The 21,032-nt window shown below is 50.5% G+C and overlaps 1 protein-coding gene across 1 annotated transcript in view; it reads right to left on the bottom strand.

Annotated features, from left to right (window-relative positions):
• The window catches only part of MAP6 (microtubule associated protein 6), a 38,048-nt gene extending 18,319 nt beyond the window's left edge, over positions 1 to 19,729 (bottom strand). The window contains exon 1 of the mRNA XM_086615062.1: positions 18,993 to 19,729. Within this exon, the coding sequence (XP_086471188.1) occupies positions 18,993 to 19,729 (737 nt within the window). The remainder of the gene's footprint in view (positions 1 to 18,992) is intronic.
• Between the last annotated feature and the right edge of the window lie 1,303 nt (positions 19,730 to 21,032).

The following is a 21,032-nucleotide window of genomic DNA, read 5'->3' as shown; positions in this document are numbered from 1 at the left end:
TAATGTCTGGATCATGGAAATCTGTTTCCCAAGAAGGATATTCAAATGTAGGATCGAATAAAAACATCCTTCCGCTGCACGTTCTCTGCAAGCATCTGCAATCGCAGACCTACCTGCCAACACCCAAACCAGCTCCCAGTGCCCGAAAGCACTCCAATCCCCTTCCTAAAGCAAAAAAAAAAAAAAAAAAGAAGTAAATTTGGGGACTAAAAATTAAAAGCACCAGTTTTACAAGCCTTCTGCAAAGAACTGGAAGGAGGATTTGTTATTACCAAGCGCTTCTGTGCGCGCAGCAAATGTCTACGACCTCTCTGAGCCATTTGTATCCACCGGGTAAATAATATGCATGTGGAAACGAGATGATCTGCAAATAACCTTCTTTCTTTTGGAGCTGTTCCAAGCTCAATGGAGAAATAAAACATGCAAGGGACAAACGTATTAAGCAGGTAGTTAATTGAGAGATGAGACGAGCGAAGGAGGCACTGTTCTCGTCTCCCAGGCAGAGCCTTCGTGTTTTAAACACCCTCCCAGATTGATATTTATTGCAACTGACAGAGCAGAAAGGCTCAGAAAAAGCCCTCCTTCCCCTCCCATAAATAATTCACCCCACCTAACAGTTCATAAAATGTTTATATTAAGTAATAATTAAATCTCACATTACAAAAAATAACTAACGTTCCAACCAAGAGAAAAATCAGGCCAAAGGAGGGCAGGGAAAACGAATGCCTCGAGGCTGTCACGGTGTTTTCTCTGCTGAGAGCAAAGCTAAAGCAGTTAAAAGGGGCGATTCTTGGCTTCACTCGATGCTCCCTCTGCTCTGTCAGATCAAATCCTGACCCTGCCCTGAATGCTAAAGCTTTTTCCATCGATCTCTGCAATATCACAGAATCATACAACGCTTTGGGTTGGATGGGATCTTAAAGGCAGAATCATAGAATCATAGAATTGTTTGGGTTGGAAAGGACCTCAAAGACCATCTCGTTCCAACTCCCCTGCCATGGGCAGGGACACCTTCCACTACACCAGGTTGCTCAAAGCCTCATCCAACCTGGCCCTGAACACTTCCAGGGATGGGGCATCCACAACTTCTTCCTTACATCTCATCGAAATCTCCCCTCTTTCAGTTTAAAGCCATTGCCCCATGTCCTGTCACTACACGCCCTTGTCCAAAGCCCCTCTCCAGCTTTCTTGTAGGCCCTTTAGGTACTGGAAGGCTGCTGGAAGGTCTCCCTGGAGCCTTCTCTTCTCCAGGCTGAGTAATCCCAACTCTTTCAGCCTGTCTCCATAGCAGAGGTGCTCCAGCCCTCGGATCATCTTTGTGGCCTCCTCTGGACCGGCTCCAGCAGCTCCGTGTCCTTCTTGTGTTGGGGACCCCAGAGCTGAAGGCAGCACTGCAGGGGGGTCTCATGAGAGCAGAGCAGAGGGGCAGAATCCCCTCCCTCAATCCGCTGGCCATGCTATCCACATGGAGCCTGCTCTGGCGTCCGTGCAAGCCCTCCCCATGCGATGCTTTTCCGACGAGCAGAGCCAGGTCAGCGGTCCCGTATTAACCTCTGCCATTGAGGAATGATGCCTTTGACTTCAAATCACCAGCTGTGCATGCATGTCAGCAGGCTTCGAGCCCACTAACGGGTTATTGGGTCTTGGTTGCAAGGACACACAAGGTCCAATATGGCATAAGATCCAACAGTCGGAGGCCAACATGGGATAAAGGACCAGGAGCATGGCAGGGAGCAGAGAGGGTAGCAGGGTAATGATTGAGGATCAGCACAAGCCATCAAGATAATATGAATCAAATGTCATCACGCATACAGCCAGGCACCTTTTATTAAAACTATAATTGCTTCATCCAACCTGTGCCCTGGGGAGCATAAAGAAAAGCGAGCAGCACCAAGGTCACTGCAGACAGAAAATCAATGTGGGGAATGAATGGTAATGACTTATTTTTTTTCTGGCTTTCAAAGAGCAGGACTGCGGAGATATCCTGCTGGCATCTCCAGAGATGCACAATATCCCTCGGACTTGCTCCAGCAAAGCACTTAGAACGTTTTTAACTTTCAACATCCAAGTCTTGCTCCTCTTGACTATGGCCACAGCGGGTTCGAGCATCCCAATGGACCGTTTTATCTCATATATGCAAAGACAATTATCCACTTCTCTGTGGCACTCTGTTCTCTATGCAAAACCATTCAAAACTTGTCAGTTTTCTGCAATGACCATGTCTTCTGCACTCCTGACCTCTGTAATGCATGTCCTCAGGACCTTCCCGGGTCCACAGCTAAGCTGAAGTATAAAGCCAAAACCTGAATAAAAGAGTTTACTCGAGGCTTTGCTAATGTGAAAGGATGTCACATCTTACACGTCAAACACCCCTACACACATCTCATCTCAGTACATTACTTGACCAAAAGTCTTTTTTTCAATTTTTTTGAGTGGTTTTGTTGGCTGATTCTTTTTTTTTTTTTTTTTCAATGCAATAACATGACTGACACCTGAATTCTTCTCTGAAAGGGTTGTCAGCCACTGGAACAGGCTGCCCAGGGAGGTGGTTGAGTCCCCATCCCTGGATGTGTTAAGAAAAGGGTGGATGAACTGCTTAGGGATATGGTTTAATGGGAGATCAGGGATGGCTGGACTGGATGATCTCTAAGGTCTTTTCCAACCTAGAAAATCTATGAAATCTATGATTTGTGATTCCCTGCACCAGCTGCTCCATCTGCACCGGTACCACTGACAACTCCTACCTCCATGTCACACCCTGCCCTCACCTCTCCCCAACTGCTGCTTATTTATTTCAAGCTGTTTCTCCAACATGCCAAGATTTCTTTGAATTCCAATTCCAGCATGCAAAACCATCCAGCTAAACACAAGTGAAGGACCCGGCACAAGATTACACGGATGAAATATGGCGCTGTACAGGCACTCAGACGGGATGGTCCTAATGTCCCTTTCTGCCCTTAAAAATCTCGTAGCTGCAATAAGGTACCAGTTACAACTACGGGAGGAAACTGTTGTAAATTTAAATTGCCTGTGGGATACTTAAGGCAGGTTGCATCCCAACCCATACAGAAGGGATGAAGCAGCTCCTTCTCTCCACTCTGCTGTGAGCTTGAGCACACCTCAGCCCTTCTCCGATCCAGCAACGCTGGGTCCGTGTGATGCTGGAGCTAAGCGTTGTAGCAGTCATTTTCTAGCTCAAATGGAAGCCCTTGCTCAGCATTAGTAGCAAGATTTGCTGGAGCCTTAGGCCACAAGCTGTGAACTTTCTCCTAGGTATGCTTTTGGCATGGACAGAGTTAATTTTCTTCTTAGTAGCGGGGACTCTGATGTGTTTTGGAATTAGTGTGAGAATAGTGTTGACAACACACTGATTTGGGGCTGTTGCTAAGGAGGGTTTATCCTAAGTCTAGGACTTCTTCAGTTGCCCATGTCCTACCAACAAGCAGGTGCGCAAGAAGTGCGAACCAGAAGATAAGGAGGCTACAACCGTCGGCAGAAGTTGCAACTTGCCAAGACAAGAACAGTTAATGGTCTGCCTGGAGACAAGGGAAATAATCCAATAAAGTGTTAGAAGACCCCAGACTAGAAACCATCATTGGACCAAAGGGGTAAGTGAAGAATGGGTAAAGAATGGGCGAAGAATGGGAGAAAAACAGGTGCATAGGTGGTAAGGGCATAATTGTCCAGGGATTTCGTTGTCTGGAGTCCCTCTCTGGAGGAAGCCAGCTCGAGTTGTTTTTCGAGCTGTATCAACGGAATAAATTTTTTTTTTTTTAAGATTTTAAGTCCGAAACTCTGCTATGGGAAACCTAGGGTTGAGTTGGAAGGAAAAGGAAGCACCGGAGAGTGAGGGGGTGTGTGAGCAAGGAGTCGGAAGGGGCATCCATCAGCTCCCTGGAGCCAGCTGTTGCAAAGGGACCCCAGTCCCAGCAGTTAAAGTCCTGGATGGTGTGATTGGGACTCCTTGAATGGTGTGTGAACGCTCGGGTAGTGGCCTCTCCTCTAACAGAAGTGACTCATATCGCTACCAGAAATGGTGATGTTCATGCAGAAACGGATCCATGCTCCAAGCTGAGTATAGGGTGTTTTTTTCACTGACTCCAATAAGGTTTGGATCAAGCTCTTTGGAGATGTCTCTAGACCTCCAAAGAGTTCTATCAATGGGCTACGGAGGATGATGCTGAGATCAGTAACACCTAAATGATATAAAGCATCTGTCCAAAAATGAGTCTGTAGTCACCAGCCAAGAAAAACCCAAGAGGTTAAATGAGGACTCAAAAGCTGGTGCCCCTTAGCCTACGTGCTGCCCATCAGTGATATTGGCCAGGCCACTTGAACATGGACATCTTGGTACCTGTGAGTGCGAGGTGAGTGTAAATGAACGAAATCTATGAAAAAAGGGGAAAAACCAACTTATTTGTGTATTTTGTAAATAAATATCTTCTTCCGTATGGTCTCACACTGAACATTACATACTGATTTGCTACAATATCATGAGTATATGAGTACCTGGAGTACTGTGTTCAGCTCTGGGGTCTCCAACATCAGAAGGACATGGACATGTGGGCCCAGAGGAGGGCTACAATGGTGATCTGAGGGCTGGAGCACCTCTCCTATGAAGACAGGCTGAGTGAGTTGGGGCTGCTCAGCCTGGAGAAGAGAAGGCTCCGGGGAGACCTTTCAGCACCTTCCAGTACCTAAAGGGCCTACAAGAAAGCTGGAGAGGGGCTTTGGACAAGGGCATGTAGTGACCGGACACGGGGCAATGGCTTTAAACTGAAAGAGGGGAGATTTCGATGAGATGTAAGGAAGAAATTCTTCCCTCTGAGGGTGGTGAGGCACTGGCACAGGTTGCCCAGAGAAGCTGTGGGTGCCCCATCCCTGGCAGTGTTCAAGGCCAGGTTGGATGAGGCTTTGAGCAACCTGGTGTAGTGGAAGATGTCCCTGCCCATGGCAGGGGGATTGGAACTGGATGATCTTTAAAGTCCTTTCCACCCCAAACCATTTTATGGTTCTATGATTCTAGCATCACCTGGGCATGCTTCAAGCCATGCAGTTGCAGCACAACAGCTCTGCTACTGCCCTGTGGTGCACTGAGGCATGTTCATCTGTCCCTGCAGAGCTCTGAACATATCTGCAGCACCTCTGCAGCTTCCCAAGGGATGTCTCCACATCTGCCGATGCAGCAGAGGGATGGAGCGTGCACAACAACTGGGAAGCACAGTGATTCCTCTCATTTCACCTTCCACATAACACATCCACACAGCTTCCAACGAACAGCATAGCCCCAAAGCTGGACACTACCAGTAGACTCTGGTCTTGCACCGAGCAATATTCATATGGGCTGGAACATGGTGGCTACTGAAATCCAGAACGGGGACCACGTTAAATCAGAATCGTTTGCAAGCATTTTGAGACCCTAAAATAAAATCCATCCTTTATGTTTATCAGCATTATAGCTCCTCCTGACATCAGAGCACCATACCACCTTCAGACGTCCTTGTCCTTTCCATGCAGTAGTAAGAATACAAGCCTCTGTTTCTCTCTATTTTACATCACGTCAAAAGTCTCATGTGAAAGCACCACGTCCTCACTCCCTTCTGATTTTATACATCATCCAGTTTGACTTTCCACTCAATTTCCATTTCAAACATCAGTGTGAAATGGTCAAAACTCTGGTTTCGAGATCCCAGCATTAACTTCTGGGAGCATCCCTCCTCCCTAACAGGGTGTGAAAAAGATGGTGATGTGTATGTCACTGCTGAAGGACTATCTGACATGCCTGAAGAGCCACTGGAAGACCAAACATTGAGATAGGAAGGGAGGTTTGGATTGGATATTGGGAGGAATTTCTTCACTGAGGGGGTTGTCAGGCATTGGAGCAGGCTGACTGGGAGGGTGGTTGAGTCACCATCCCTGGAGGAATTTATGGGACCTGTGGATGGAGTGCCTGGGGACATGGTTTGGTGGTGGACTCAGCAGTGTTGAGTTGGCAGTTGGACTCAACGATCTCCAAGGTCTTTTCCAACCTAAACGATTCTATGATTCTGTGGACAGATGCACCTGGCTGCAACTCACAGCAATGGCACGTTGAGTTTAAAGCAATATCTCCCAGTTGTCCACCATCAGCTCCGCACATCGCACCACGCTGCCAGACCCTTGGTCTGCACTGAACCTGAGGGCCTCCCATAACCACTTAACTCCAGGAGCTAGGCTTTGCAAAACCCAACCAGAAGTGCAACCTACCAAGGTTTCAGAAGTGACTAGAGGTACCAGCAAAAGTCCAATCAGGAACACATCTTCTAAGCCAACAGACGTGCCCGTGTTTTCTGAGGGTTTCCAGCCCTCAGGGCGGTGAGTGAAAGACAAATCACAAGTGGTCATAAAAGAGGAGGCTCTTTGTCCTTTGTGGACAGGGACTGGCACATTAATTAGCAGCCCCAAAACAAGGAAGAAGGGGAATCATGGCAAGCAGGGCTGGGGAGGACCTCCAAAAACCATCCAATTCAGCCCATGATCTCGGGCAGGATCGAGCGATGGACCTTTGCACCTCCTCTGAAGGCTGGCCAGCTTTCTAGAGGTGCTACAGCCAGTCAATGACGGTTCCATGTCCTCCCAGAAATCAGACCAGCTGAACGCAGCACACCCCTCCAGCCTCATGGATTATCCAGAGTCGTGGGACCATTTCCATGAGACACAATGAAATCACCTCTCCTCGTAGAGCATCCTAAGGGAGCTTTGCTCCAACACCCCTGCAGTGCTGCAGCACTGCGTCCAACGCTGCCAGAGGTTTTTAACCCACCGATGGAGGGAAAAGCACCGCAACTTTCAACGACAGCATCTCCCCGGCTCTCTGCATGATGATGCTGCCGAAGCCCATCTCAGCTCCCCGGAGAGAACACGTGGTTCTCCCTGTGTCCTCCCTTCGCTGGGCTGCTTGCCAACACATCCCTCTCCGGGAATCTGCTCTCCGAGTTGCCATAGCTACTGGCTGACACCATGACAAGCTCTGCTGCTCGGCTGAGACCAGCACATTCATCGCCTCGATGAATGGGGTACCCGATGGGAGGCTGTCACCCAGCCATGGCACATCAGTCCCATGCAAACTCAACCCAGGGCTTTCCATACCTTCACAGGATCTGGCACTTGCAACCTCTGATCTTCCCCTTCTTCCCCTATCTCAGATCTTATAGAATCATTGAATGGTTTGGGTTGGAAAGGATCTTAATGATCATCTAGTTCCAACCCCCCTGCCATGGACAGGGACACCTTCCGCTACACCAGGTTGCTCAAAACCTCATCCAGCCTGGCCTTGGACACTTCCAGGGATGGGGCAGCCACAACTTCTTTGGGAAACCTCTTCCAGTGCCTCACTATCCTCATTGTAAAAAATGTCTTCCTTACATCTCATTGAAATCTCCCCTCTTTCAGTTTAAAGCCATTGCCCCGTGTCTTGTCACTACACGCCCTTGTCCAAAGCCCCTCTCCAGCTTTCTTGTAGCCCCTTTAGGTACTGGAAGGTGCTGGAAGGTCTCCCCGGAGCCTTCTCTTCTCCAGGCTGAGTAATCCCAACTCTCCCAGCCTGTCTCCATAGCAGAGGTGCTCCAGCCCTCGCATCATCTTTGTGGCCCTCCTCTGGACCCACTCCAACAGCTCCATGTCCTTCTGACGTTGGGGGCCTCAAAAGACCTTCTGCACATCCATTTTACATCTGAATAATGAAATCACAAAGCATGCTCAAAGTTCTGATCTGCAACCCAACATGCCGACCTTCACAAATCCAGCAAACAGGTGGAAAAAAATCAGACCTCTCCATCTAATTCCTCACTTAGTTTTAGTAACTCCACCGATAGAAAGTTTGATCTGTTGTACTGGTAGTAAAGCATGGCTCAGGCTGCAAAAGAATTTGCAAGATGCTGAGCATCCTTTTGACCTCCAACTGGGGCTCAGGTTGATGGAGCTCCACAGTCAAAGTGAATTTGAGAGGGGAAAGGCAGCAAAATGGCACCCTGAGGGCACCTTCAGCTTCTGCTTGAATGTCTGAGCCAATAAACCACCCATCAGCCCCATTGCTGCCCAAATCTGGGAATGGGACCAGTCAGGGTTCAGGTCCTTGCCTGTGTTTCCAGTCCATCTGAGCATGATGGACTCATTTCTTCTAGGCAAAGCTGCCTACTCAAGAGCAGACGCGCCGCCTCCTTCAAGGCGAAAAGCAAAGGGAAATGTGGGAGGAAGCCTGAAGCTCAGCAATCAGGGCTGATCCTGAAGGATTTCTTCCTCCTGCATCTGGATAACCTCTCCTCTTGCCACTCACCCAGCACCTAGACACAAAACAGAGGTTTTCTCACTGCAACCTACTGCCCTGGGCTTCCCAAAGTCAAGATTTTAGCTGGTCTAACTGGATTTCTGGAAAACTCGACCATCCAGCTCCCCATAAATGCATGCTTTCTAAGATGTCTGCTCCTCTTTGCTTTGAAAGAAATACTTTGGATCCCCTTCTTTGGGAGATGAGCTCTCTGCGCATCTTCTTCTCCACTCACGTGGCCACAATACCTTCCGTAGCCAATTTAATGGGAAAGAATCAGGAGAAAAAGGACAAAGTGGAGGAAAATCTCAGATAATTCACCTAGTAATTAATGGCCCATAAGCAGCATTTCATTGACAGCGGGGCCCTTACGCACACGAGTCCCACAAGAACGACTATTGTTCATACCTTGTGCAAGGGGAGCAAGATTGGGATGAGCATGGAGAAGGAAATCTGAGATATCAACACCGGGGCATGAGCTTCTAATCCCTACAGGAGAGAGTTAATCCTGGGAGAGGACACAATGGTCCTGCAGGGCCTTGGGGAGAGAAAGAATATCCAATCTGGGTTTTGGGCTAAGTTAAGACCCCAGTGCCAACACTGGCACTCTTGGGAATAGCCCTATTGATTTCTACGAGCAGAATAACCTTGCCCTTTGCAATTAACATATAGCTCCACTCCAGAAGACCACTGTTTTTCTTTAAACACCACCTTTATTTATTTTCTTTTCACCCATTTCTGAGCTAGACAAGCAGCAAAGCACCTGCACGGCCCCACGTCACCTTCAACCCTTCTAAAGAACACGAAAAGCAGCGGTCAAGCAACATCAGCAGGGCACCAGCGACCTTGCGAAGTGAGAAATCTCTGGCCACTTCCCCAGAAGGATGGGTGAAAAAACCACCGTGCGAGAGCTAATTGACATGGGGAGGATGTTGCCACGCAGGAGAAAGCTGACTGCAGTCAGTGGGAGTCCTACGGATGGATGCCGGGCTGCCGGGAGCTGGCCCACGGCTCGCAATGACCTGGATTTCCTTGCCCGTACAGCGGAGATGGAGCATCCGATGCCAAAATGGTCCGTTCTGAGCTCTGCGGTGGTATTTTTAGAGTTAAAACCAGATGAACGTCAAGGCTGGTGTTAAGCAACCAGGCACTAGCCAAACAGCAAGGTTTTAAATATCTGCTGGTAGCAAGGACAAGCCGGGAGATGCTTCCGTGATAACAAAATGATAACAAAAAATCCCTGCCAGGGATATTGTTTTGTGCTCCCGAATCGCAGCCTGGAAGGACTACGGTGAATCCCTGCAGATGGAGATGGATGGGGACGCCGAGGTCCTCGGGCTGCACCCTGATGCCAGCCCATCCCCGCATGGCGCACGCTGCTCGTCACCTGCGTGTTTTGGACCACGCCACGGCATCCCCAGCCGCACATCCCAGCTGGAATATTTGTTTCCTGGCTCCACTGCCCAGTGGTGTAAAGTGCTTTCTGAAACAAGCTGCTCGCCTAAGACCACTGGTTAAATTCCCCTCTTCAAGGTGTCTTTTTGTGCAGCTGGCATCCTCACGGACAGGGGCAGCTGCCCCAAGGGCCATACCCTCATCCCTAGGTAATTCTGCTTGTGTTACAGGGGCTGGAGTGATTGTTCCTGCTGGAACCAGCTCCCTTCTTTCCAGGTTTGGGCAACACACCGTTTCAGATCAACCATCAACCTGAGAACATCCCTCAAACGCATTCTCCTTTGCAAAACTGAATTACAGTTTCTCCAAAAATAAAATTAAAAAAAAAAAAATCTAAAAAAAATATATAAAAAAAGCAGCCTTCCAGCACCAAAACACGCCGTTTTGAAGTCTCAACAGCACAGCTTGTAGCTGGGTCTCCAAAGCAGGAATCTCTCGTGTATGCACACCGTGCTTGCAACGTGCTGCAGGGTCCCTTCAGGTGAAGGCATCGTTGGAGCAAAAAGAATTATTAATAGAAAGCAAAATGTGTTCACTACATAACACCCCCACCGTTGGACTGGGGGAGGGGAGATGAGTTGGAGGTTAAACCAGTAACAAAGTCGGAGAGTGTTGGAAAGGAACGAAGGAACAAAAGATGAGCTCAGCATTGATTTCATTTGCATCTATTTCAGTCTTTGATTGTAAGTTCAGTTCCTTCAGAGGAAGGTAAGGTCAGTAACAAAAGTGATTGCAAAATTCAGAGTGATTATATCATGAATTAATCTTATTTTGGAAATATAAGCAATAAAATGTTTTTAAGAAGCTTTACTGTGTGATTTGCCCTGAAGAGTGTAAATGGCTGAAGTATCACCATCTTCTTTAATTGTGTAGATGTTCTTTGGGATACTGGAAAAGGAAAAAAAATTTTAAAAAAGCAATCATAGAATCATAGAATGGTTTGGGTTGGAAGGGACCTCAAAGATCATCTAGTTCCAACCCCCCTGCCATGGGCAGGGAAATCCTCCACTACACCAGGTTGCTCAAAGCCTCATCCAACCTGGCCTTGAACACTGCCAGGGATGGGGCAGCCACAGCTTCTCTGGGCAACCTGTGCCAGTGCCTCACCACCCTCAGAAGGAAGAATTTCTTCCCTAGATCTAATCGAAATCTCCCCTCTTCCAGTTTAAAGCCATTGCCCCTTTCCTGTCACCACACACCCTTGTCCAAAGTCCCTCTCCAGCTTTCCTGTAGCCCCTTTAGGTACTGGAAAGCTGCTATAAGATCACCCCGGAGCCTTCTCTTCTCCAGGCTGAACAGCCCCAACTCTCTCAGCCTGTCTCCAGAGCAGAGGTGCTCCAGCCCTCAGATCATCTTCATGGCCTCCTCTGGACCCGCTCCAACAGCTCTGTGTCCTTCTTGTGTTGGGGAACAGATTGCATTGGGTATGTGCATGTGTCTATATACATACGCATACATATATATATTAAAAAATATATATAAAGGACATTGGAAGGATATCCAGAGTGCTGAGTTATAAATCAAGAGAAATAAAATTTTTATCCTATAAAACGTTCCTAAAATGCCTTTCCTCTCCCAGCTGGTGCTGATGGTCATGCTACTGGAGAGCATCCATGCTCTCACCTTGGTGCAGCGAGGTTTATTTGAAGATACCAGCCTTAGTGCTACGAATATGTTCAGTTAAGAGCAGAGAAAAGCAAGATTGATATAGGACAGAGTGCAGAAGTACTCAGAAAGTGAAGGTTTGTTCAGCTGGTAGCAGACAGGAAAAGCAAAGGTCACGCTCTAAATGTGAGAGAAGACAAATTTACAATGGCTGTTCGTGATTTATTTGGCAAAGGGAGGACAGGGAAAGTCCTGATGTCTAAATTAGCTGATCTCTCCTCTTCTTTTTATTTATTGTTTGTGCTACAGCGGTAGCTTGAAGTTGCCAAGTGAAAGTGGGGGACTGCTCTACAGCATCTGCTCCTGCATCCAGGAGAATCATAGAATGGTTTGAGTTGGAAGGGACCTCAAAGATCATCTAGTTCCAAGCCCCCTACCACAGGCAGGGACACCTTCTGCTACATCAGGTTGCTCAAAGCCTCATCCAACCTGACCTTGAACACTTCCAGGGATGGGGCAGCCACAACATCTCTGGGCTGGTGGTCAAAACAGACAGGGCAGCAAACGGGAGAGGAGATGTTTGACACGTCCTTTGACACCATAACTGACTTAGCAGACAAAAGAAATGTGAAAATCTATCTAGTTTCAGTAAAGCATTTGATACAGGGCCACGTGGGAAATTATTAATTAAGCCAGTGAACACGAACATCAGCAGAACGGGAAAAATTGGGCAAGGGAAATGACAATGCTGAGCATCGGAAGGCGGAGCTGCAGCCTGGAAGGAGGTTAGCAGTGTTTAACATTTTTAAGGTTGACTTTGGCACAAAAAAGTAGGGCAACACTGATGAGACCTCCTAACGTCACAACGTTGTAGGCAGCACCAATACGGAGGAGGATCGGGACATCACAGAGGAAGAAAGGGATTGACCTTGAGTGCCACGTTCAAAATGAGATGAAAATTATTAGCGCTAAATTTTAGGCTCGGTACTAATCACCAGAATTTTTTGTCCTGGGATGGGAGCTCCAAGAACTCCAGGAGCAGGAGAACAACGCGCAGGTCCTGGTTATCAAAAGGTTAAGTGAGGGATTTCTAATGCATCTATGATGCCAACAAACATGGCATGGGAGTCTCAGTAGAGATGAGGACCTCGTCTCCAAAGGACAACAGTCTGCATCTGTGTTTAAGAAACCATGATTTCATCTAGGAAGGGCTGGAGAGAAACGGTTGATACAGGGAGTAAAGAGGAGACCAAAAAACTTTGACTTGCTAGCTACAGAGCCAAACAACGTGGATACGGTGCTTGGAGACACAGAGCAGTGACCTCCAGATCAGAGAAAAGCACAAGTAACCCAGTGCCATCACAACTGCAAACTGTAACCTGTCCATTGACTCACTCAGTCTGGAAATGAGACTGAGTATCTTCAAGATGCTATCAAGAGCTTTTCTCAGTTGGTGGACTATACCCAGAGGAGATCAAGACGTAGACCGTGGCAGGACAGCTGCCTGTCTGCAACACTCACCTCCAACCTCTTCGTGTTTTACCAAACACAAGAGCTTCCTTCACGCATGGTTATTGTGTGCTCATACGACTGGTCCTTGTGGTATCAGCAGATGTCATGTCTCCTCCTGCTGTTAAAGGTACGTATCAAGTAACTGCTGAGCCAGAGCTCAGCCTTAGCCAAAGCTGCCAAACATCTCTGAACAGCCTTTTCTGGATGGAAGAAAACATCCTGACCCTTCCTTTCCAGCTGAGAGCAAAACTGGACCCATTTGCCTGTATCATAGAATCATAGAAGGGTTTGGGTTGGAAGGGATGTTCAAGATCATCTAGTTCCAACCTCCCTGCCACAGACAGAGACACCTTCTGTAGACCAGGTTGCTGAAAGCCTCGTCCAACCTGGCCTTGAACACTTCCAGGGATGGGATATCCACAGCTTTGCTGGGCAACCTGTTCCAGCGCTTCACCACCCTCAGAGTGAAGAATTTCTTCCTCAGATCCCATCGAAATCTCCCCTCTTTCAGTTTAAAGCCATTGCCCCATGTCCTGTCACTACACGCCCTTGTCCAAAGCCCCTCTCCAGCTTTCCTGTAGCCCCTTTAGGTACTGGGAGGTGCTGGAAGGTCTCCCCGGAGCCTTCTCTTCTCCAGGCTGAACAGCCCCAACTCTCCCAGCCTGTCTCCAGAGCAGAGGTGCTCCAGCCCTCGCATCATCTCCGTGGCCTCCTCTGGACCTGCTCCAGCAGCTCCATGTCCTTCTTGTGTTAGGGACCCCAGAGCTGAACGCAGCACTGCAGGGGGGTCTCAGGAGAGCAGAGCAGAGGGGCAGAATCCCCTCCCTCGCCCTGCTGCCCACGCTGCTCTGGATGCAGCCTAGGATTTGGGGGCACATCACGGCACATGGGTTACTTTTAACGGCACTCTCATCCAAACTGGGAGTTTGTAATTGACACAACACCGGGAAATTAAATCTGCTCAGGAATGTTCTCTGACACTGAAGTCTGGGACAGCCCACACTCACACTATTACATGCCCTTAACCCCCAAACCCAGGTGGTTGCACCCAAGCTGCTTGTTGGGATCTGTTCTTGACTCATATCCACACCCAAACCCAGCCTGGGAAGGGGGCTAAGGACTGTTTCAACAACTCAAGAATGTAGATGATCATGTCCCCATGCCCAGGAACATCTCCTGGGACTGTTTAATTTACTAGTAGAGATCCAGCCTATGGATTTGATATGAAATTTCAGAAGGCAATGGAAAAATTCCCACCAAGTTTGGCACACCTGACAGCACGAGCAGTGTTACTCAGTGTTTCACCAAGATGGGACATGTCCTCCACTGGAGGTTTTCAAGATTAGGTTAGATGAACTCAACCTAGTGTGGTCTAGATGTACCATCCTCTTCCCCAGAAATGAGATGTGGCCCAGATGATCATGGGACATCCTTCCAGCCACACATTTCCACAACTATAAGGACAGAGTATGAATTCTCTGTCCTCGTGTAGCTCGCTCCAGCCCTTCTCCATGGACATCCCTCCCTAAAGTAGCTCCTCTGTATCTCAGAAAAACACAGAGCAAGTCTCCAGCGCTGACTCATTCATCTCTATAGCTACTACAAATTCTCGTTTGCTCCACATCCTTAGTACCTCCAGGGCTTGAGATGAATGACAATAACAGTGGCAACAGGAGGTTCATTAATACTAGAGGCAGTCCCAAATTTTCCATTGAAGCCTTTCTTGTTTTGTTTCCTCTGATAGGAAAGCAAATTGGTGGTGGAAAAAAAAAGAAAAATAATTGCTCTGGTGAAAAAAAAAAAAAAAATCTCTTTAGGTGAAGAACCTAGATTTTGCAATATTCCTTCTCTGGGGAAAATTCATCTCCTTACTACTCGTTTTGACACTCTGCAGAGGGGGTAAAATTTCCCCTTTCCCTTTTTTTTTTAATTCAGGGGAGAAAGGTAACAAAAGGAGAAGAACGCAAGACAAAGAAGAAGGGGGAAAAAAAACCACCCAGGAAACTCCTAATTCTAAAATTTTTCCATCATTTTCAAACAAAAATGGAAAAGATACATTCCTTCTTGCATTTTTTCTACTCTCTCTGGTCCCATGACCCCCAGGGTCAACTCCAGCCCCCTCCATCCTTCGGTACAGCAGAGAGAAGAGCTCTGCCCATCCCTTCCAGGAGTTCAGGGGGGCGAAATTCCCTCCCAAGCACTTGAGTACTGAGGTCACCAGGGACCAATACAGATAAAACCCTCAATGATGCCACCAGATGCTCCTACAGGACACCAGAAAATCGATCAAGAAAGGGCTCCATCCAGCAGCAACAGCTGAAAAGCTCCCCCAGGCTGAGTCCTGACTCCTACCTAGAAGTCAGGTCGGCCACATAGACCTTGTATTCCTACTCATTGAAGGAAGCCCTTGCTCCTTACTTTGTCCCTCAAGGTCCAGAGGCCACCATGAAAAGGAGGTTTGCAGAGAAGTGGGGGGTGAAGGGAGATGCAACCTGCCCCTGTAGAGCTCCTTGGGCAGAACATGCTGTGGGGAGGGAAACTGAGGCAAGAAGCACCTCGGTGCTGAAACCTGTGTCACACCCAGTCACAGCGGTGACTTCCAGCACCTCGTCCCCAGAAGAACAACAGCAAACAGGAGAACAACGTCCTGGAGCTGCACCCTGACCCCAGCCCTGATGCACTGTGTGGGCTCAGGTAGGTCACTCAGCACCTCTGCCTCAGTTTCCCCACAGTCAGAAAGGAATAGTCAGAGGGCACTAACTGGCAAGCACATCATAGAATCATAGAACCATTTAGGTTGGAAAAGAAGTCCTGCCATCATGCACGACTTGATCACCTTCAAACCTACTTGCTATCGATGGCTTCAAGCCAGACGTGGTCCTGGGAGTCAATTAACTTTCAGAGACCAGCGACGCCCTCCCATCATTTCCTTTGCTTTGCCAAGGGCATTTATTTGGGCACAAATAAATAAATGAATCCTACATATAAATGACTATTTAATAAACATGTAAAAATGTAAATACTATGAATAATATAAATAGATGATGTGGATATAAATAAATCCTATTGACTCTGTAGGGTCTCTGGGGCACAGGCAGTCTCTTGCAGACATGCAGTTCTGCCATAGCTGGTCTGGTCTTGCTGAAGGCTTTTGGGCTCAAACGCTAACACAAACAAATCATGGAATCATAGAATGGTTTGGGTTGGAAGGGACCTTAAAGATCATCTAGTTCCAACCCCCCTGCCATGGGCAGGGACACCTTCCACTACACCACATTGCCCAAAGCCTCATCCAACCTGGCGTTGAACACTGCCAGGGATGGGGCAGCCACAACCTCTCTGGGCAACCTCTGCCAGTGCCTCACCACCTTCAGAGGGAAGAATTTCTTCCTTAGATCCAATCTAAATCTCCCCTTTCAGGTTAAAGCCATTGCCCCTTGTCAGCCTTCTCTTCTCCAGACTGATCCTGCATCAATCATCCATTCCTTGGATGGAGTAGCCTCCATCTTCCCTGGCCACCACTGTTGGGCATCACCTCTGCTCCATATGTCTGGGCAGACCTGGGAGGAGGTCACAGGTCTCTACAATATTAATTTGTCTTGGTGTAAAGATGTTAGAAAAGAGAATTCTTCCCTTCAGCATGGACTTCCCTGATGACCTTGGGCTAGTTGCTTACTCTATCCCATCATCTGTTCCCTCACCTGTAAATAATACTGAAGGAGACAGAGGGAATTTAAAAACTATTACCAGAGAGCTCTTTGGTTTCACTGAGGAATTGTTTCCCAGCCTTGGAGCATCACATTACGCTGATCTGCTGCGGTGGCAGAGGACGGTAAGGAAATCTGCCCTTGCTCTCTGCTGCTGGGGAGCCTTCACCCACGGCACAACCAGAGCAAAGGCCATGGAGAACAAGCCCCACGTGAGCCATCCTTGCTCCTCGCTGGCAAAAGGTCACTGGGAGATAATTCTGGCTGCTGGGTGGCCCAGAAGGTTGCCCATATAGGCTGTGGAGTCTCCATCCTTGGAGATGTTTGAAAACCACCCAGTAGGGACTCCTGTGAGCAGCAAGGTTCTTGATAGTAACAGGGATTTGGAGAATATGGCTTTTAAAAAGAACCCAAACAATAAACAACACTTAAAAGACGTCTGATTTGAACAGAAAATGAGAACAATTAGCCACAACATCACTTATGCATTAATGAAGAGGCGCTTATGTTCCAGGGCTGAGTGTCAGAGCAAACACTTCTCTTGTAATACGAAGCAAGGAAAATAAAAATGTGGAAGTGGGAGAGCAGAGAAGGATTCCTGGGGGAAAGAGAAGCCCTAAGGGTGTCCTGAAAGATGAGGAGCAACACAAGGAGGGCTGAAGCCTTCAAGTTTCTCTTGGGTTCAACACCTGAGCTGATTTAACCCCTTTGCCTAGGGAGGAAACCCAGTCCAGCCCGCCCTGCTGCAACGGTGGCCAAATGACTCTGCTGGAGCAGAAAGGAGGGATGGTACGTGGAGGGATGGGAGGGTGAGCGATCTGTGTTTAAATATCCAAGTCAATAAACCTAATTATCCTTTGCACCAGTGCAAGAGGGGAACACAACAGCTCTGCAGCTCTAGGACAGCTTTCTGCTTTAGTCCTGCCATCACTGACACAAGGCAGGACCTTGGAAGATGACCAGACAAAAAGCTGAGCCAAAACACATTAAAGGATTGTGTCACTTCTGGAAAACCCTTTCCCCACACCCTCTAAAAAATCTCTGGCCATTTTCTCACATGTCAGCTGACCACCGCCATCACACCTGGATGCACCTGAGCCCGCAGCATCACTCGCATCCCCCAGCCAGAAGGATGACACCGAACCACAGCAAACCCCAAAATCTCACTGCTTGAACCGTTTCCCACCTGGGGACATGGGAAAGAAGGCGATTGCCAGGTCCGCCGTGCCACGGAGGAGTCAAAACCCGGCGTTATTTTAAACGAAGTTTGATGTTTGATGGCAGGGCGTCACCTCTAAATCTCCCTTGGGAAGAAAACCAATCATTTTCGGGATGGCATAAACACCTCGGCGCTCACACGGGCGCGGGGGGAGAAGCAAAAAGGCTGCAACTACACTTTTGTCACGATAAACCTCACCAGCTTTGCTCTCTCTGCCACCTCCACCCCGGCCTCGGTGGTGGTGGGCTCAAGCCAAAGAAAGCTCTGGAAAACACAACCGCAGGCAAACCCTCCCTGCAAATGTACGTGCAGGGCAGCAGCCACCCCACCACTTTCTGTTTTGCATTCCCAACACATCCAACCCCCTTTGCTCCGGGAGAAATAACCGCAGCATCTCGCCGCAATGGACTTTCACCCTCCGAATCCCAAATGGAATCTCTTCCCGGGGTGAAATAAGGGCACCTCTTTTGAACCCGGGGTGGGAGGATGATGGGGGGGGGGACACAGGGGGATGTGCCACCCCTCGCCGTGCTGCGTTAAACATGGCAGCATCCAAAGGCTGCCCCACCCAAGCGGCCTAAGGATGCGCGTCACCCGCATCCCACCGCGTTCTCGGGACGCTTTGTCTGGGAGATGCTACCACGTGGGACCTTCCAGTGCGTGGGACCCCCCCCCGTTCCCCACCATCCGTGCGTGGGACCCTCGGGATGCAGCGATGCGGTGGGGCTGCTGGTTTGGGGCACCGCGGGTGGGTTTCTGGGCTCTCAGGGATGCGCTTAGAAAGGACCGGCGGCGACTTGAGCATCCCAGGCAGGCGACCCAAAATTCTCCCCGGTGAAAGTCAAGCCAGGGATGGGTGTCTATGAATTTTGGGATGGGGAGGGGGGAGAAGGGACACCCGAACCTACTCCGAACCCACCCGGCAAAAAGGACCCGTGGATTCACTACCTGCACAGCACCTACCCACACCCCATCAACCGACACCCAGAGAGGTGGGAAATTTTAGGGACCACCGCCCCCCCCCACGGGCACAAGACCAGCAAACCCCCTTGAAAGCCGCATTCACCCACCTCCCAGGGTGGGATGGGATGTCCCTCCCGGGGATGGGCAAGACGGGAGCGCAGAAGCGCTGGCGAGGAGCCGGTGGGTCGGGGGTCGGGATATTGGGGGCGGGGGGGTGTTGTCTTACCTGTACGACGAGCTGACCCCCGCCGCCACCTCCTCCTTGATCTGCCTGTTGAGAGCATCGGCGGCCGCCCTGCCCCTGCCCGCGTCCGGCGGCTGCCCGCCCGCCTCCTCCGCCTTCTTCCGACCTTTTTCTCTCCCATCTCCGGCCCGCACCGCTTTGGGATGCTCATCCTCCACCTCGGGGTCTTCCTCCTTCTTCTCGGCACCGGGGAACACCTTCCGCCGCTTCTCCTGAGCTGGTTTCTCCGGGGAACCGCGGTCCAGGGCGAGGACGGGGGAAGGTCCCGGTTTGGGGATCCAGGGATGGTCCCCCCGCTTGGGGATGGGCCAGGCACGGAAATCCTTCTGGTACTGCGTCTCCTTCTCGAAGGGCGTATCCGAGGGCTGGTACTCGCTCTTGGGCTTGCAGCTGGGCTCCGGCCGCTGCACCTTCCAGGGCTTGTAGTCGTGTCGCATCACCGAATCGGCCGGGGGGGAAGAGTGAGGGGCCGGGCCGGGTCGGGTAGGACCGGGAGCCGGCTCCCCCCCGGCCCCGCCGCCCCCCGCCGCCGCCGCTGCCTCGGCGCCGGGCTGGGTCTCGATGGGGGCAGCGGGGCGCGGGGGCGGCGCGGGGGCGCTGGGATGTTCGGTGGCCTCCGAGTATTTGGTGAAGACGAGGGGGACGGCGATGTCCGCCTTGTCCAGCTGGTTCCAGAAGCGAGCGATGCAGCAAGCGCGGGTGATGCAGGGCCACGCCATGGCGGCCCCGCGCAAGGAGCGCACCGGCCCCGCGCCCGCGCCCGCCGCCGCCGCGCGCAGGGACCCGCTCAGCCCCGCCCCCCCCTCCCCCGCCGGGGCGGGAGGGGGCGTGGCCTCGCGAGGGGGGCGGGGCTTGTCGGGGGGTGGGGGGCGCGCGCGTGGGTGTATGTCCGCGCGCAGCTGCACGCGCGCGCACACGCGCGCGCGCGAAGCGCGCCCCCGTCACGCGCACACACCTGCGCGCGCCCGTGGAAGGCGCGCCCTTGCGCCTGCGCGTGCGGCGGTGCGGAACCGCGCGCGCGGGCGCCAGCGCGCGCAAGAGACGCCCGCGCGCGCGTTCACGCGCGCGCGCGCGAGTGCTGACACGCGCACGGGTACGTGCACGCGCGCGTGCCCGTACAAAAGCGCGCGCGAGCGCACGCGTGCACGCCGGCACGTGCGAACACGTGTGTGCACGCACGCACACGCGCAGACACACACGCTCGCTCGACGTGCACGTGGTTCTGCCCACGCGCTTGCACAAACACGCGTGCACGTGGTCGCACAGATACCTGCACGTATGTAACACGCATGCAAAGACGTATGTGAGCAGACACACGTGCGCGCACACGCGTGTGCGTGCGCGTTCACATACGTGTGTGCGTGCCTGCACCTGCACGCACGTGCATATGCACAAACACATACAAGACACATCTGCGTGCACACAGATGTGTGCACGTGCGCACAGGTGCACACGCCACACGTGCGTGCACACACGTTTGCGCACAGACGTGTTCACACACACGAACACGCATGCACAAACTTGCGCTCACACGTGCGTGCACTCAGATATGTGCACACGCGTGCACACACACAGCTGCGCACAGATATGCACACGCAGTCATGCAGACACATGGATGCACACACATATGTGCGTGTGCAAATATGCTCCCACACGCATGCACACGTGCAAGCACACAGATACATACGTGCAGATGTGCAGAGAGATGTAAATACAAACACGTGCAGACACGTGAACACACACAAGTGGACAAGGAGGCACACAGAGTCGTGCTCACACTTGCACTCACGTGTGCGCACACTGCCCATGCACACATGCATACACAAACACGTGTACACGCATCCATGCACGTGCATTTGCACGCATCTGCATGCAGACACACCTATGCACACACCTGCACGCGTGTGCGCATGTACATACATGCATACACGTATGTTCAATCACCCATGGCCACAAACGTGCACACACAAGCACGCACATATGCACACACATGAACACTCCCACCCGCACGCACACACATGT

This window comes from Tauraco erythrolophus, chromosome 1 (genome assembly GCF_009769465.1).
Source record: "Tauraco erythrolophus isolate bTauEry1 chromosome 1, bTauEry1.pri, whole genome shotgun sequence".
Lineage (NCBI taxonomy): Eukaryota > Metazoa > Chordata > Aves > Musophagiformes > Musophagidae > Tauraco > Tauraco erythrolophus.
The sequence above is the reverse complement of the archived record's forward strand: the minus strand, read 5'-3'. Positions and strand labels throughout refer to the sequence as shown.